The 19,483-nt window shown below is 38.7% G+C and overlaps 3 protein-coding genes across 3 annotated transcripts in view; 2 read left to right on the forward strand and 1 right to left on the reverse strand.

Moving 5' to 3' along the window:
- LOC137496533 (uncharacterized) lies at positions 1–5,964 on the forward strand. Its single transcript, XM_087270122.1, has 9 exons — positions 1–727; positions 2,138–2,620; positions 2,778–3,167; positions 3,367–3,464; positions 3,581–3,631; positions 3,736–4,117; positions 4,199–4,375; positions 4,499–4,628; positions 4,788–5,964. Exons 1-9 carry the CDS (start codon positions 598–600, stop codon positions 4,795–4,797), a joined length of 1,851 nt encoding a protein of 616 aa, XP_087126248.1. The 5' UTR covers positions 1–597; the 3' UTR covers positions 4,798–5,964.
- Positions 1–19,483, forward strand: part of tln1 (talin 1) — a 1,269,505-nt gene that overhangs the window by 592,706 nt on the left and 657,316 nt on the right. The gene's annotated exons all lie outside the window — the stretch shown is intronic.
- Positions 5,076–19,483, reverse strand: part of LOC137496560 (serine/threonine-protein kinase pim-1-like) — a 25,297-nt gene continuing 10,889 nt past the window's right edge. The window contains exon 7 of the mRNA XM_087271548.1: positions 5,076–6,414. The gene's annotated coding sequence lies outside the window, so the exon portion shown is untranslated. The remainder of the gene's footprint in view (positions 6,415–19,483) is intronic.

Below are 19,483 nucleotides of genomic sequence, written 5' to 3' on the forward strand. Positions count from 1 at the left end.
AATAATAAACGTACAAAATCCAATTTTACACAAAAAAACAATGATAATAACAGATCAGAAAAAATTATATAAACATATAAAAAATTTTATTAAAAGAGAAACAAAAGAGAGAAAAATATAAATAAATAAAATTAAACAGAGATACATACATAACACAAATACAGCAAGAGGAAACAAGGACTTATGTGTCCGTGATATTTCCAAAATATTTATCAGAATAATCCAAGAATCTATCACTTTTCTTGTTATTACCTAGTCTAGAAGATTTATTAAAAACATCAATTTCTATTAATAAACGTGAAAAAGAAGGCTGCGAATTGGAGAATTTTTATTTGTGAATAAAATATTTTCCATACAAAATAAAAAAGTTAATAATGTAGTTCTCTGATGTATCAGTTTCACCGTCATAGTAACAAAAAATATCTTGAAGTTGTAAGGGTCTGGAAGAAGCAATGTAGCTCACTTCACCTATGATGTCATAAATAGAAAGACGTTACGTCATAGGACAGAACACAGTTCAGAAATTCCTCAGAGTGACAAACGAACGAGTAGAGTGAACAGTGATTATCGACTTTAGCGACTTGTTTTGCATCTCAAATGGCAAATAACACGTTAGCTGTGTTTTTTACTCGACTTAATTTGATTAAGACAGTATTTGTCAACCATAATCATCAAAGTGACACGATGGCTTCTCCTACACCTCCTACAGTGATGAGAAGCCCAACAGGTGAGATGACAATTTACAAAAACAGTGTATTATCACGTCTTAAGAAAAAGTATAATAATAATAATAATAATATAATATCGCCATATAAGACGACTTACCGACTTAAGAGTTAAATATTCAACCTCTCGTGTTTGTAATTGTGTAGTGTAGTTGTGATATTGAATATTTTCTGACTCTGTGATTTGAGCCCTGCTGATATTTTATGTATTGACATTCTGGCTTTTAAGTTTCTCATTTCCACTCAACAGAAATTGTGCCTTGTTAACTTTACTAATAAAAACATTTTAATATTACTTTAATATAAATCCTATGTGTAGACCTGCACAGTAATGTTCTTAGTTTTTGATGGTGTGGAGGAATATTTGTTATATTTTAGCAAACTGAGTGAGAATATTATATTTAAATCTTTATTTGTTCAAGCAGGGATGAATTAATACAATTGAGGTAAAGTTGGTTTTATATTCACACATTCTGACTTTCTCCTTAATAATATAACAGAAAAATATTGTTTCAAATTCTAAATGGGGAAATCATATTAACAGCCAATGACTATCATCGTATAACAGTGTTTACAGTCAGTTAAATAGTGCTAATGTTGATTTGAAGTCATACTTACATGCGATTTCAGACCTAATATTGGTAAACAACTTATACGAACTGTTAAATGAACAAATGTGCAAATATAAAACCAACTTCACCTCCATAATAATAAATGTCTACAGCTCTGTTTCTGTGACTGAAGTTCTGGAGCAAGACTTCTATTTTCATTTGGATTTCTAAGACTAATTGTTAAATGATTAAAGTTATAATTTACTCACAGATTTCTTAATGAAGCTCCAGAGCGAGAGAAATTGTTCTCTTTGAGTTTGACAATTGCTAATGAAAAGCTGAACAATGTTGATTTAGGTTCATTAGTTTTTCTGTGGTGGAGAAGTGGTGCTTGAGGAAGAATGTAGATGTAGCACCCACTGACAAACAAATAAAATGCTACATAAATTTGATTAATCATTGTGATGGTGATTGTTAAATAGCTCAATCTATAACTGGTAAAACTCAGAATATTGACTCAAAGTCAGTTCTTATAATAGTTTGCATTTTGTGTGAGCAGGAGTGAAATGTTTATTTTTGCTAAATAGTTGCTTTTAGTTTTTTTTCCTGATGTCTAATATGGACTTATGACTTACAGACTATTTGTCAGCTTGTGTTTGTCATTTTACATCTTAGAAATGATTTTCAATTCCACATAATTAATTTCAGTTTTCAAACATTTTCTATTATAATTGTACATTTATTATTGTTGTTTGTTTTGTGTGATTGTCTTTTATATGTCTAATTTACAGCAGTTTGTCTATTTTGAACCTGTGGTTAAAGAGTTTTCTAATATTTCCCTGTTCATTTTCTTTATTTCAGAAAATCCAGAGACAAGGAGGAAAGGGAATAAAGCCTCTGCTTTCTTCAAGAGAGCATGGAAGGCTGTGAAGCGCCCTTTCCTTTGCTGTGGCCGGAACAGAGTGGCTCCATTTGAACCACAGTCGGATATCGATGATTGCGAGCATCTGCCTGTTCCAGGTCCCTCCAGGACCGTCGCAGCACATGCAGACCTTGAGCCGGTGTGGCTGCCAGGCCAGGTCTGTGAAGACCCTCAGCCGTTGAGTGTTCCGGGCCCCTCCAGGATCAAGCAAACAGCAGATCCGGCCAGTCCTGAGTTCTCAACGGCCCTTACAGGTCATGTTGATACTGAGCTGGTGTGTCTGCCAGGCCAGATCTGGGAAGATCCTCAGCCTATCAGTGTCCATGGCCTCACCAATATTAAGAACATGACGGATGCAGATTCGGTCTGTCCTCAGTCGCCTCCGTCTGTTCAACACCCCTCTGATATTGATGGGACTGATGGTGAGTCATCCTGAATTTGGTTCATCTGTTATTTTTATGCTTTGTTGTTTTTAGCTTGTAAATCAGACAGTGTCATTTGTTGTGCTGTTGGTTGTGTATTAATTAGTAGCTGCAGCTCTGTTCATGGAGATGTTTCTGTTTGTTTTCTTCATTTTAGAAAAACCCAAGAAAGGAAGGAAAGGGAAAAGAGTCTCTGCTTTCTTCAAGAGAGTATTGAAGGCCGCAACGTGCCCTTTCCTGTGCTGTGACACCGATGTAGTCCAGCATCTTACACCACAACCTGAACCTGAACCTGAACCTGAGCCAGAGCCAGAGCCAGAGCCAGAGCCAGAGCCAGAGTCCGAGTCAGAGTCAGAGTCAGATTCCGAGTCCGAGTCCGAGCCCGAGCTCCGGCCAGAGTCTGAGCCAGGGCTGGAGAATGAAGCTGACTCTGAGGCAGCGCCTGCTGAAATTATCCCTGAAATTGCAGAACCCGCTGACCCTGAGTCAGTATGTCTGCCAGGCCCAGCGCCTGAAGAGCCTAAAGAGGCTTCTGTGCCCACTCGTAGTAAGTCATCATTTCCTTCTGTTTTCTGTAACTCATAATTAATATAATTAGTAATCAATTTACTCCTGCAATTCTGGTAGAAGTTACTGCTTTCAGCTCATTGCATTAAATCCAGATTTAAAGGATTTATTAGTCTTTTATTTGATCCGTTTCATACCAGACAATCCAAGTAAATCTCCCTGCTCTTTTTCTGTTTCAGGATTTGATCTGTCTGACTTTAAAGTAGACAGCATGATTGGAGAAGGAGCTTTTGGCAAGGTGTATGTGGCATCTCACAAACTTCGTGAAAGTGAAAAGGTACAGAACAATTTTTTACATTCAGTCAACATTTTCCTCCTAATTATTAAATATTAATAGTTTGTTGGCTTTAATTTGCCACTTACTTTGAAAAATTGACTGTTTTTTTTTCGCAGGTTACCCTGAAGTCTATAACCAAGCTTAAACAGGACAAATATCTCAACATTGTAAGTTGAATAATTCACACAACAATAACATTTTCCAGTTTTTGTTTCTGTACTTTGTGCCATTCTGCTCTGGTAATATCTTTGAAATCTGTTGTTCTTTCTAGGATGGTCATTCCACACCTGTGCTTGCGGAAGTGGCGATGATGCTCAGGTTGATGAATGCTCCGCAATGCCCAAACATCATCGGATTACACGACTGGATTGAGAATGAGAGCAGCTTCCTTCTCGTCTTGGAGTACCCAGAGTCAAGCCGGACCTTGGCTGATTACATCACAATGACATGGCGAATTAGTGAAAAGCGAGCACGCCGGTTAATTCGTCAGTTGATCCAAGCTGTAAAGTTCTGCACTGATCGTGGAGTTTTCCATGGAGATATTCACACGGAGAACATCCTGGTGACGAAACACCGATTACAGCTCAAATTGATCGACTTTGGTTGTGCTTGGCCAATTACCAGCGAGCCTTTCAACAGCAGTGAATTTCGAGGTGAGTTGGCGTTTTGTTAGTTTCTTTGCTCACAGTATTGTCTTATGAAATGACTGAATTCTGAAAATGTCTCTCTTATAGGAGCCAGTGGGATCACGCCACCTGAGGTTTTCAAGGATCCCACATTCTATGCTGACCCGGCAAACATTTGGCAAATAGGCAGCGTGCTGTATGATATATTGCATGCAGATTTGCCCTTTTCTGACAAAGATTCAATAATGTTTGCATCCCTTGAGACACACCCCAGGTTATCTCCAGGTAAGCAGACACCTCTGAACAATCTCAGCCTCAGTGACAGAATAAAATATGTCAGTCACGAGTAAAAAAGGATTGAATATAATGGTTACAGACATATTTCACACTCTCTGTGTCACTTTTCAGTATGCCAGAACCTGCTTTCCCAGTGTTTGGCCCGCTGTCCACTTGAGCGGCTGCAGTTACATCAGTTAGAAAAGCACCGGTGGTTCAATCCAACGACCCCAAATCCTGCGCAGCAGTTAAACAAGAGGAGGTAGAGGAACACACCGAGCACAAAACTACATCTTCAGTCTTTCTTTCCTTCATGCTATTCCTGTTCTTTTCTCTTCTGCTCTATTAGAGTCACAAGTCTTATTTGACAGCCCTTCATATCACTGCTTAAATAACTTTGTGTTGTTTTTCTTCATTTTAGAAAACACTAAAGAAGCGAAGAGGAGAACAGCAGCATTTCCAGAAATTTCACAAGACTGTTAAAGTTATTAATTACTCCCTCATGTCATTCCAAACCCCTCAGATCTTACTTTTCAGTGTCAGTGTGTTGATGAGAGCTCTGTCCTGCACTGTGTGTGTGTCCACTGCTGACGTTTACCTCAGATGTGCCCACGCTTTGTTTAAATGAGAGGAAGTCGCGCAGGCCTCTGGGTTATCCGTCAGCAGTGCGACACACATCCAGTGCATTACAGGACTTCTGAAGTCATTATTTTTGTTTTAATATTTTTGTGTTTTTCTTTCTGCATTAAAGAAGTTTCGCTCCAAACCCCTGACACCTTTCCTCATCTTCAGAAAACAAATGAAAAGATTTGAGATGAAATCAAATCATCAAACCATGAGAGCTCTGTCCTGCACTGTGTGTGTGTCCACTGCTGACGTTTACCTCAGATGTGCCCACGCTTTGTTTAAATGAGAGGAAGTCGCGCAGGCCTCTGGGTTAAACGTCAGCAGTGCGACACACATACAGTGCACTGCGCTCTTCTGGATGTGCGGTTTGAGGGTCAGAGAGCTCTCAGATTTCATCTCAAATGTTTTCATTTGTGTTCTCAATATGAACTAAACATGAATTCGAACTAAGGACATGAGCTGAGTAATTAATGACAATAATGGTAATGAATGGTGCCTAGACCGCAGCTCTGCACAAGACCTTTGGCCACAGGAGAAATGGTCGTACCCAACCGAGCCTGGTTTCTCTCGAGGTTTTTTCCTTCACTTTTGTCAATTGGTGAAGTTTTGTTCCTCGCCACTGTCGCCGCTGGCTTGCTTGGTTGGGACTTGTGGAGCTGCTCATCGATGGATTTGCTCTTCAGTGTTTGGACTTTCAGCAGTGACAATTAAACCACACTGAACTGAACTGAACTGAACTGAACTTCAACTCCAGTGCTGTCACAGTTTTCTCCTCTAAAGTGTCATCAAAGATCTGCTCGACTATTTTCTCCCTCATTAATGAATCTGGTGTTCTGTCATAAGAGAGACTGATTGTTTTATAATGAAGTGTTCATGATTGTTTTGTAATGAATTGTTCTTTGAATTGTTTTGTGATGAACTGCTTCTATGTATTGTTGGCTAATAAGTCAAATAAAATCCTGTGAATCAAACTGAAGCTCTGATCATCATTTCTGTGAGTTTTCTAAATGACTCAATTAAAGAGAGAGTTCTCCCTCAACTATTTACTCACGTGTTTCTAAACCGATGAGGTTCTTTCCTCTGTTGAACACTGAAGAAGATACAAATCTGAAAACCTGTAACCATTGATGTCCACAGTAGGAAAACAAACACAATGGAAGTCAATAGTTACAGGTTTCCAGCATTTTTCAAAACATCTTCTTTTGTGTATAACAGAAGAAAGAAACTCATAGTACTTAGTACATAGAAACTCACTGGGAACACAAGCAGCTCTGGGTTCAGGCCTGGAAGAACAGTCTTATGATGATCTCAGTGTGATTTGGGCTGTCGCTTGTAGAAGCAGCTGTTCTGCTCAGTTTCTGCCATCACAAGCTGTCCAGTTCCTGTCTGTTCTTCATTGTCCAGCAACATCAAGACAAAATCTACAAAAATAACAGATAAAAGAGAAACATGTTCAATCATTATTGAAAGAAACACAAGACACCAGTCAATTACATTACAGCACCTTTTAGAAGTATCCAACAATAACTTTTAAATACATTTCTGTCCTCAATTTAAATGTAAAGGAATAAGGAGAGCAATAGTGCTCAAAATAAATGAAGTGATTTATACGTCCTCCTTGTATATTTGTGTATCACGACAGACAGATATCTAGTCAAATGTTACCTGCAGTTCTTCAGTCTTGCAGTAGCCAAAAACACACTGTATGAGTCAAAATGAGTGATTTTACTGAAGATCATTAGAAGTAGAGATCATATTCCATTAATTTATATATATTTATCTATTTATCAATTTTTCTGGCGATAATAACAATGGATGCTCTCTGATGGCCAAACAGCAGCTCTGCTCATTTCATTCGGCCAGTGGAAAGCTGCTGTTGGTTGGCCGGGCTTGAGTCTGGTTTCCCCAAATATTTGTTCTTCACTTTTGTCAGTTGCTGGAATTTTGCTTCCACTTGCATATCTGACTATCTTGTTTGGGGTTGCTGGAGCACTAAAAAAGTGCTACAGAAATAGAGATGAGCTGAAATTAAACTCATTAAATTCATTCATTCATTCATTTTCTTTTCGGCTTAGTCGCTTTAATAATCTGGGGTTGCCACAGCAGAATGAAGCATCAACTTATCCAGCACATGTTTTACGCAGCGGATGCCCTTCCAGCAATGAGTTCCATACACACTCGTACACTACGGATAATTTATCTTACTCTATTCACCTATAGCGCATGTCTTTTCAGCTATTCAGTGACATTTAAAGGCTTAACTATATGTAGACAAGTTAGGGTAATCATATATTTCATTCATTCATTTTCTTGTCGGTTTAGTCCCTTTATTAATTTGGGGTCGCCAACTTATCCAGCACGTTTTTACGCTGTGGATGCCCTTCCAGCCGCAACCCATCTCTGGAAAAAACATCCACACACACTCATTCACACTCATACACAACGGACAATTTAGCCTACCCAATTCACCTGTACCACATGTCTTTGGACTGTGGGGGAAACCGGAGCACCCGAAGGAAACCCATGCAGACAGGGGAGAACATGTAAACTCCACACAGAAACACCAACTGACCCAGCCGAGGATTGAACCAGCGACCTTCTTGCTGTGAGGTAACAGCACTCCGCTGCCGTGCTGCCTTTATTAAATTAGTGCTTGTAAAAATTGTGATTATATTAGAAGAAAAGCACAAATGAAGCTACAAGAGGACGGAGTCAGATGAACTAGCGATGTCTGGTTGGTCACACTAAGTTTGGTCTTGGTTTTAATGCATTGCGCCACATTAAGCATTAAACTCAGGATGTTTTGTTTTCCAGGAGGAAAATGCTAATTACTTATAAATACTTAAGATTGTAGGTGGGCATAGATTAATTTTTAATCTAGATTAATCTTACTGTAATCTTGGAATTATTCTGGATTAATCTAGATTAAAATGGCTCATTTGAGTTCTGCCGAAGGCATTCAGAATATGTGTGCTATCCAAATAATGACTAAAAGTAAGTCTTTGAGAATGGGTTTCTCAAGCCAGGTGGCGCATTAGACCAGGGGCTCATCTCCTGTTTCCAAAATGCATCACAAACTGCTTGAGAAACTCTTCTACTGATAATTGGTGATAAAAACAAATGATGTTCAATAAGATGTACTTGTGTTTACTAACTGTTTTTTTCAGTTAAACATGAATGTTGAACTGTAGGCCTACATAAGCTCCAAACAGCCATTTTTGGTCACCTTAATCTGACTAAAGTTATAACTGAACTAAACAGAAATTAAATTAAGACATGTGGAGTATGCAGATATTAGTGGCATTATTGAAGTAAACACCGCAATCAAACTATTACCGTCATGGAGGACTTTTCGCAATATTCTACAACAAGATCCACACATGCAGCTGTCAGAAAAGGACACACACACACACACACACTCACAAAATGGGGAAGTTTTTTCTTTACATTTGGCGTGCGTTATTAAATTCCATAACACTCTCACCAGTCCTTATTCCTTATTTGTGTCTTATACCCCAGTTTGTCACGGAGACATGAATGTAATGTTCATAAGTGAAAGTAAAACTGCCGAACTGCAGAGATTGATCAATTAACTTGTAGTGCATGTTTTTGGAATGTGAGAGGAAACTGGGGAACCCAGTGGAAACCCTTGTGAGCATGGGAAGAGCTTGCTAACTTCTCACAGAAACGACGGCCGGCCTGTTAAATCACTGAGCCAACGTGCCACCTTATCAAGAGAAAGGTGGAGTAGGGGCGGAAGGGGGTATTCTTCAAATTGAAGATGACTGTAGTGAGAAACCCTGGATCTTTACCGTGGGTTAGAAATCATCTGATTGGTAAATCATACTATGTGGAACCAGTCGTGTTTAATCATAATCACGTGATCCTCTCGAAATTAGTTCATAAATAAACTTCACTTAAATTCACCCAGAATTACAGGAAACTCTTACATGAAAGCACTTCACGTAAACACCTTAATTATATTGTTGTCTATTAAGGCCAATAACTAGATTACAGATGTCCATGTAAGCGTAGTCAGTATGTCTTTGAACAAAGTGAAAGATCCAGAAGGGTATCCTGCAGATTTGATTCAGAAGGGCACTTTTTTGTCAGATGGATCACCGGTTTGACTTTCATTCACCGTCATTCATTTAAAAAAGCACCCGCTCTATTTTATTTGTATATGTTTTACTCGAACGCATAAACTCTACAGGTGCCTGATGGTTAGATGTGCAACTAACATTAATCGAATTCACTCTAGTGAACTGTATCCATGTCAGCACGTCCTGTTTGATGTGGTAATTTCACAGAAGGAATACACACGGGTTTGAAGACTTGTTCCCGCCCCCTACAGTGCAATTCGGCCAGGTATACATCCACGCTAAAATATCAAGGTGAAAGTCATCATAGCTTGCGTAGAACAGACCCAGCTCCCAACCCAACTTTGAGAATAGATTAACGTCGATATTTTGTTTAATCGCCTGATAAGAGTCTTGCGTCAACAAAGCATGTTAATGCCGATTGCGGCCCACCACTAGTTCGAATATAGTCTGACCCATTGTCATACGGTGCTCAGCATAAATGAGTTCACCTTATTTTTATCAACTTCTCAGTGGGTCAATATATGCTGGAGCATTTAAACAAAACACTTTAATCAAGCAGATATATTCATAAAAATAAGAGTTCTGCTCACCCAACATCTTCAGGAGTAGAAAGACTAAAAGACAAAATACAAAAATTCATCTTTAAATTTAATATTTATCATGTTTCTCTTGATTTTTCACGATTATTAAAGTCATTTAATATTCCTTCACAACACTTTTGGACTGACCTTAAGGCTTTTTTTGGTGGATTAGTTCCAGCTTTGGCTTTGGTACTGACTAATCCAGTGGTCACCAAACTTGTTCCTGGAAGGCCGGTGTCCTGCAGATTTTAGCTCCAACCCTAATCAAACACACCTGAACAAGCTAATCAAGGTCTTACATGGTATAATTGATACATCCAGGCAGGTGTGTTGAGGCAAGTTGGACCTAAACCCTGCAGGGACACCGGCCCTCCAGGAACAGGATTGGTGACCCCTGGACTAATCTAATGTATGTGCACAAATATATTATAGTAAAATATCCAAAAGAAAATAAACAGTAAATTAAAAGAGAGATGTGTGAGGGGTGTATGTGTATTCATTTATGCTGAGCACTGTACATGCATTAATGCATACATTTCATAAATAGCCTAGCGCTTATAAACACAGGCCAGGCTATGAAATGCACTGTATGTACAGCAATCTGTTGGATTCTGGAGAACATTAAGGTTTTTAATGAAATTACAAATAATAAATTAATTATTTTAAATAAATGAGCAGAGGTGGCAAAAGTACACACATCCTTCACTCAAGTAGAAGTACAGATCCTCATGTTTTAAAGGACTCTGGTAAAAGTTGAAGTACTGACTACACTTTTGTACTCAAGCAAAAGTAAATACGGCCTGAAATAAGTACTTAAGTATAAAGTATTCACCTGTTTTAGTTTCACAGTGGTAACCACACTGCACATCATGTATACATCTGTACAAAATAACTTACATTTCAAATTTTTCGGTAAAGATTGTGGCCAACCTTCAGCTCAAACAAGTCAACCGACATCACTCTACAATATTGTCCAGTAACACTGCTCAAAAAGTTGCCCCACGTACAGTGGTGGAAAGAGTACCGAAAAATCATACTTAACTAAAAGTACCGTTACTTGCCCAAAAATGTAGTGCAAGTAGAGTAAAAGTGTAAAGATTACTCAAAGTATGAGTAAAAAATGGATCTTTTAAAAGTACTCAAGAGTAGTGAGTATTAAGCTGTTAAAAACTGATGCATTTACATGTAATTTGGGCATGTGTGTGTAAACGTAACATTCTGTAGTGCATCAAGTTAGTGCCCAGCAGGCACACAATGTCATAAGATGTTAATCTTAAGTTAGATTTAGGTTGTGATGTCAGCTGACCAAAATTTCTTGTCTATCCAGTGTCTAATGACGTGTTTTTCATGTCCAATAATGACGTTGATACTTGGCTGATTTTAGGTTGTGTTAGAAACTGACCAAAATCCAATGTCGAGCCAACATCTTTAACGACATATTGATGTCAAATACTGACGTTTATTCATCAGGTATGGCAAACAAAATCCAACGTCATAGTGGTAACGTCCACACGACGTCAAGCTGTAACATCATTAGATGTTGATATTTGGTTGGTTTTAGGTTGGACACTGACATTGGCCTGACATCAACCCGGTTTTAATTTCCAAACAAAACGCAACGTTCCCATGATGTTGGGGTATAATGTCAATCTGGCGTCATGTTGACGTCTTGTGTCTGCTGGGTGTTCAAGGCCCTTTCGGTCATCATACAGTAAACATTCGTCATCTTCTCGTGCATTAAAACAGTTTCTGGGTCAATGCATGTCAAGCTTTTGGACATCTACTTGGACACTTTTAATGCTTCCAAACAGTTTCCTTCAATTATGAATCACCCATGTCTTGAGGTAGTTAATTATTTATTTTCTATGTGTGATCTGATTGGACAGGAATCACAGGTCTTATTTTAGACAATAAATAATGCAGTAGTGACCGCAGGTTAAAGAAAATGAGTGGAGTAAAAGTATTAATACAGCACTAAAAATGTACTCAAGAGAAAGTAAAAGTACACATTTTGAAAACTACTCAGTAACTTATCATTTCAGAGAAAAACTACTCAATTACAGTAATTTGAATATTTGTAATTTGTTACTTTACACCACTCATGTATCATTTACCTAGACACAAAACATAACTTTACACCTGTTACGAACAATAGCTGCCATCCTACATATACAGTAGCCAAAAAAAACCTGATGTAAAGTGGTTTTCCCTGTACATTATCCAGAACAATATAGACTTTATTTACATCTCTTATGTTGTTACTATTGAAATCAAAGATTTAAATGCATTACCATTGAAGAAGCACTAACAAATGAGGTTAACAGGAAATATTTGAGCGAGTCATTCCTAACGAGCCAATTAATTTACAAATGAGCCGTTTTAAATGAATCTGAATAAACAATTAAGTGACAAAATAAAGATTTGGCGCCCCCCATTGGACATTTGTAGCCTCTAATAAAACAATAATAGTGTTGTACTTTAATTATCGGCATTTGGAAAAATCTGATTATTAAAATAAATATAAATTTAAGGTTAAATATGACATCTAAGATGTAAATAGATGACATGTAAGGGAGACATCATTTCAGTGTTAATAATGGGATTTGGACAAACATACTGTTAAAATATTCTGTGCATCTCGTTTACCTGTGATCCGCTCGACCAAAATGCATCATAATACCTGGTATAAACAAAACGTCAGTCATGTTTACATCACAGATTTCTTTTCTCTCATCAAAGTTCGCAATTCTTGCCGTCCCCATAGTAAGCTTAATAAACAAGCCCACTTACGGCACGTGATGAGAGGTTAAAAATGGCACGCACGCATGCAGGCGCACAGTGACAAAAAAACGATTGATTTGAAAAGGCATTAAAATTGCGCAATGACAATAAATATTATAGATTGCGCCACAAAAAAAACAGTAAATCGAAACTAACGAGCCTGATTTAAATATGTAAGGAGTAGAAAATACAGATATTTGTGTAAAAATGTAAGAAGTAGAAGTAAAAAGTTTTCAGAAAAATAAGCAGTGAAGTACTGATACCAAAAAAATCTACTTAAGTACAGTAAAGAAGTATTTGTACTTCATTACTTCCCATCTCTGTAAATGAAATATTTATACAACAGTTCTGTCTGGTTCTTGAATCTGATTGGTTGATTTGCCGTGTGATGTTCTGCCAGTAACAGCACTCGTACCGCCTCTTCACCGTTTGACAAATATTGCTGCTGTTGAACAACATAATGTACTCTTGAGGCTTTTTAGCCGAGAATGTGGTTGTTTAGATTACAACTCTGCAGTTTGATTATAAGGATCGTGCCTATTTTAAAATATTTATAATTTCTGAGACAGCGCATTGGGGGCTGAACAAAGACAGTGAGTAGGGTGAAGCAACATTATAAAGCTGCAGGCCCGGAGACCCATCAGTATGCTCACCATGCTCTTATTTTCTCAGACAATGCCACCTGCTGACACTATATTTCCAGCCTGATCTCACAAGAAAACGTAAGTATTTTACGTTCGGTCAGTTTGTAACAACTACTTTTTTTTGAAGTTACGTTAAAGAAATTGAGAGACCACAAAACAACTTTCAGAGATTCATGTGTATTTAGAAATGTATATGACAGCAGGTATGAATAATTATTGTTACACACTGGGGATATGAAATGATCAGCAGTCAACTCATTAATGATCACTATTAGACAGAAATAAGCATTCGATAAGTGTCTTTCTCATTGAATCCAGTATTTATAGCAATCCAAAAAAGATACCAACAGTCCTTAAGTGAATCACATGAAAGATCAAGTTCAGCAAACAGTTCATCAATGGCTGGCCACGGAATCAGTAGGAAAGTGGATGGAAAAAGTCTGTGGATATGAGGATGGATTGTCCAGGTCCTGTTTTGATGACTTAAAGTGGATACCAAAAACCCTCTGCATATAAACAAACATACAATCAAAACCTTGCCAACCCTACACAAAACATATGTACAAAACCGAAATATATACAAAAAAACAGGCCTACTTACATCTGAGATATAAGAACAAAAATGTTCCTCAAATAAGGGCATCAACAAACAACAGCGCAGTGAAGAAGCCTTTCCATGTGCTAGGCACCATACTTCCTGCCTACTGCTTCTTCTCTACCTCCTTTTAAGCAGATTGGAGACTTACTACCTAGATCGCCCTCTAATGGGTGAGATAGCTACTACAGGTAGATATTTCAAATAGTAACAGGAAAACTGTTACACACCCCTTCCCCTAAAGAAAAGAGTTATACAGTTCCATAAAATTCCTTCAACTTTTCCACATGGTAAGTATCACATTGACTGGGTTTATCAAGCATTACCACTCTGTAGTTGACATTATTTACCTTTTTTACAATTTTGCCAGGACCTTGCCATTTCGGAGCTAATTTGGCCATAAAGGAATCTGCAGCTCGAGACAGAGGGTGTGTGAGGATCCAAACCAAATCTCCTTCCTCAAAGGACTTTGGTTTTCTACGTTGATTGTAGTATTTTCCTTGTCTCTCTTGTGCTTGGCTGGTCTTTGCAATCACTTGCTCAAGGAAAGCTTTCTGCCTTTCAAGGGTGTTATATGCTAGATGGTCTGGATTAGGTGGTCTCTGGATCAGCCTGTCTAGAGGACCCTTCAACTTACGTCCCAAAGCAACTTCAGCTGGAGTGAAACCCGTACTTTCCTGCCATGCTGAGTTAATGGCATACCTGAACTCAGGGATCCATTTATCCCAGTCCCGGTGATTGTTATGGACATAAGAGGACAACATTGTTTTTAGGGTTCGGTTTATCCTCTCAGTTAAGTTGGTCTGCGGATGATAGGCAGTACTGAGCTTCTGAACTACTCCCCATCGCTTGCAGGTCTCATTGAGCAATTGGGCTGTAAATTGAGGGCCGCGGTCAGAGACGAGATATGCTGGAGTTCCCCATCGAGTGAACATCTCTTTTGTCAAGATGTTAGTTATGAGGTGAGTTTTTGCAGATCTTAAAGCAAAAAGTTCCACCCACTTGCTGCAATAATCCACAAAGACTAATAAGAATTCATTCGATCGATTACTTTTTGGGAAAGGACCCATTAGATCCACTCCCAGCATATAGCCAGGCTCTACTACGGGTGTTGACTGCAACAATCCAGACAGTTTCGAGATTCTCGGTTTATATATTTGACAAGTCTTACACTGGGTGCAAAAGCTCCAAACATCCTTACGGACTTCAGGCCAATAGACACTGTCAAGTAATCTCTTCAAGGTTTTCATCCTTCCTAAGTGTCCACTCAGTGGATTTGAATGGGCGAAGTGTAAAAACTGTTCTCTCAGTGATGCAGGGATGACTAGTTGGTAAACACACCCTTGATCTTTGTTAGGCACCCTGCGAAAGAGGTAGTCATTCTGTACACAATAAGCAATGCGGCTGGAATCTGTGGTGGCTTGCTTAGCTGCTTCCCATAGAGCTTGCAAAGAAGAATCAAGCTTCTGAGCTTTCCCAATTTCATCCCAGCTGACTGGCAAATTAGGATCAGTCTTGTTAGCCTGGCAGATGGCAATATGACCTACAACCTCTTGCCCTGGTATACCTCTGGATAGGGCATCAGGTACCACATTGCAGGACCCCTTACGGTACTTGACCAGGAAACTGAAACATTGTAGTCGTAATGCCCATCTGGTTAAGCGTGAAGATGGTTTAGGGTTATTGAAAACCCAAGTCAGCGCAGAATGATCCGTCAGTACTTCAAAGTTTCGTCCTTCCAAATACTGCCTCCACTTCTCTACAGCCCACACGACCGCAAGACATTCCTTCTCTGCAGTGGAGTATGATTTTTCTGCTCCATGTAAAAGACGTGAAGCATAGGCAATGACATGTTCTGCACCATCAAAATCCTGTGTCAATACAGCTCCTAGTCCTATGTCACTGGCGTCAGTCTGCACTCTAAAGACTTTGGTAAAATCCGGGGGCATTAATACTGGTGCTCGTTGTAGTGCATATTTGAGATCATCAAAGGCATTTTGACATTCAACTGTCCAATTCCAGATTGCATTCTTACCTTTCAGTGCATACAATGGAGCAGCTCGCTCTGAGAAGTGAGAAATGAACCGATGGTACCAACTAGCAAGACCTAAAAATCTCTGTACCTCTTTGAGATTTTTTGGGACAGGAAAATCCTGAACTGCTTTGATTTTAGTGTCTTCAGTCCGTACTCCTTCCTCAGAAACAACATGTCCTAGGTAAGTAATGGTCCTCTGCAACATAGAACATTTCTTGAGATTGAGTGTTAAACCAGAGTCTTGCAATTTTGCAAAGAGTAGCTTGAGATGTTGAAAGTGATCTTGGATGGTTTTTGAGTAAACCACAATGTCGTCAAGATAGACAAAGCAAAACTCTCCCATGTAGTCTCTCAGAACATTGTTCATGAGCCTCTGAAAGGTTGCAGCAGCATTTCGCAGGCCAAAAGGAAGACGAAGAAACTCATATTGGGCATTTTTGGTGACAAAAGCAGTCTTTTTGATGCTGTCTTCATCCATTTTTACCTGCCAGTAGCCAGATTTGAGGTCTAATGTGCTAAATATGGTTGCTCCATACAAGGACTCAAGGATATCCTGAATTTGAGGCATTGGAAACCCATCAAGAGGAGTCTTGGAGTTCAAAGCTCTATAATCAACACAAAAGCGGGTACTGCCATCTTTTTTAGGCACAAGTACAACTGGTGATGCCCATGGAGATACAGAAGGTCTTATAATGCCTTTGTCAAGCATTCTTGCTATTTCCTCATCTATAAACTTCTGTTTGTTGACTGGAACAGGATAGGCCTTCTTTCGCACAGGAATTTCATCAATTGTATGGATTTGATGATGAATCAAGTTGGTTTGACCTAAAGTTTCAGTGCATACAGTGGGCCAATCAAGCATCAGTCCTTCTAGTTGACGTCTATGGGCTTTAGAGACATCAGCTCGATCCACTAACTCCTTTATAATGGCTAGATCAGTAGAAGGTGTTGGTATTAGAGGTAGTGCAAGGTGCAGACTTACTATTGGTGAAGGGGAGGAAGAGGTGAAGGAGTGGATTACCCCATATTCTTCAGGTAAAGAATAGGAAGAATTTCTAAAATCGACTGTGATTCCAGACATCTTCAAAAATTCCAGGCCCAACAAAACAGGAAAAGCCAAGTCACAATCTTTCATTACATATGCTCTGATAGGATAGTCATGTCCGTGGATGGTAGCCTGCCAAGCTATCTTCCCCAAGGCTGATTGTACACATCCATTTGCAAGAGAAAAGGACTGTCCTCTACTCGATTGCAAAACTTCCTGATTTGACTTTAGTCGTTTCCAGCAGGACTCTTGAATTAAAGAGTAAGTGCTCCCAGTATCCAGAATTGCTTGATATTGATGACCTTTAATAGTTAAGGGCAATGTTAATGTGACAGGAGATCTTTCACTGCTATCAGAACATACAGCTATGTGAGGGTTCGACTGTCGGCCCTTAAAAAATTTATTACCCTCAGTGGACTTTGCATTAGCTTCTTGGTGCATCTGTCTCCAAAATGATCTTTCTTCATTGATATCTTTTTCTATAAGTGTTCCTACACGTACCAACTCATCTACAGTAGTTACAGTACCTCTTAAAATGCTTGCTATTCTTGGGTTACAGTTCCGTAGTGCTGCTTGGAGAATCTCACGCTCTGTCATGGAAGGTTTCAGTCTCAGACATAATGCTCTGTACTGGTAGGCAAATGTTCGAATACTTTCATCAACCCCTTGTTTCCTTTCTCTGATCCTTCTTTCCACTTCAACATCATGATCATCTGCTAAGAAAGATTGAAGAAAAACAGACTTGAATTGTGTCCATGTTCTTACCCTCTTCTTCTCGGCTACCCACCAGTCTTTAGCTGTGTGTGTCAATACAGAAGGAAGCATGGATATGATCTTAGAGTCATTTAAAGGTTGTACAGCCAGATATTCATCACATCGTTCCAGGTATGTAATAGGGTCTTCCCCATCTAAACTCCCAAATTTTGGAAACTCTAGCTTGATAGGAGTCTTAAAATGTACAGGACGACAAGATCCATGGTCTAATATGGTGTGGCTGAAGTGTGGAGTAGACGTTGCACCCCCAGAAGGCTGGATTAATGATTTCAATTGTCCATCTCTCCGTTTCAGGCAATCCATAATTGCTTGCCCCAACTCTTGAACCTTTGTTTCTAAAGTATCTTTCACTTGGGTACACTCCTTCTTTAACATGGTAGATAACGAATTCTCGAGCTGTTGTACATCTATGGGGTGATCTTGGTACTGTTTTAGCATGTGCTGGACCTGACTCTCAATGACAGCAATCCTATTACTTTGTTCATTCAGCTGATGCTGAATGTCTTTGAAACGAACATCAGAGGAATTTTCAAATGCTTCAACTCTACTTTCAACTTTATGCATTCGTGTGGCCATAATCATTGTTAACAAGCTATCATCATCTTCAATTGTAGGAGGTGGAGGAGGTAACAAAGAATCATCAAAATCCCCTTCTTCTTGTTCACCAATTTCAGGTTCATTTTCCAAGTACAAGCTAGCGAGAGAATGAATAAGGTCTTGAATAGGCTCTCGATGAGTAGTGAAAGGCTCTGAAGAATAATCAGGTAACAAAGAATCATCACCCTCTGTCTCTTTAGCCAAGGCAGCCATTTTGAAGCTACTAAAGCTCTTCAAATAATGTCAACTTTAGAATGCTGAAATAGAGTGTAATGTTAGGACTTTTGAAATTATGGCCTCATAGACACATTAACAAAAACATGACTCAAAGAAAGCAGAATGTATCTCTCAAGAATTCAATCAAATTTTGTCTTTTGTTCGGGCGCCAAATATGTAACAACTACTTTTTTTTGAAGTTACGTTAAAGAAATTGAGAGACCACAAAACAACTTTCAGAGATTCATGTGTATTTAGAAATGTATATGACAGCAGGTATGAATAATTATTGTTACACACTGGGGATATGAAATGATCAGCAGTCAACTCATTAATGATCACTATTAGACAGAAATAAGCATTCGATAAGTGTCTTTCTCATTGAATCCAGTATTTATAGCAATCCAAAAAAGATACCAACAGTCCTTAAGTGAATCACATGAAAGATCAAGTTCAGCAAACAGTTCATCAATGGCTGGCCACGGAATCAGTAGGAAAGTGGATGGAAAAAGTCTGTGGATATGAGGATGGATTGTCCAGGTCCTGTTTTGATGACTTAAAGTGGATACCAAAAACCCTCTGCATATAAACAAACATACAATCAAAACCTTGCCAACCCTACACAAAACATATGTACAAAACCGAAATATATACAAAAAAACAGGCCTACTTACATCTGAGATATAAGAACAAAAATGTTCCTCAAATAAGGGCATCAACAAACAACAGCGCAGTGAAGAAGCCTTTCCATGTGCTAGGGACCATACTTCCTGCCTACTGCTTCTTCTCTACCTCCTTTTAAGCAGATTGGAGACTTACTACCTAGATCGCCCTCTAATGGGTGAGATAGCTACTACAGGTAGATATTTCAAATAGTAACAGGAAAACTGTTACAAGTTAAGCTTACTCAGTCAGAGTCAGAGTTCAGTCCTATGAAATCGTACGATTTTAAAAAGGAACAACACAACAAACTTTATTTTTGTGTATTTTTTTCATGAGGTCCTACAAGTCATCGAGCTGTAAACAATGCAGAGAAAAATAGTGAAAAATAATAATTGGATTAATAATTATTATGTAGAAAATAACATCAATTAACATAAATGCTTTACAATCTTTTGA

This window comes from Danio rerio, chromosome 10 (assembly GCF_052040795.2).
Source record: "Danio rerio strain M-AB ecotype USA chromosome 10, GRCz13ab, whole genome shotgun sequence".
NCBI classification, from domain to species: domain Eukaryota; kingdom Metazoa; phylum Chordata; class Actinopteri; order Cypriniformes; family Danionidae; genus Danio; species Danio rerio.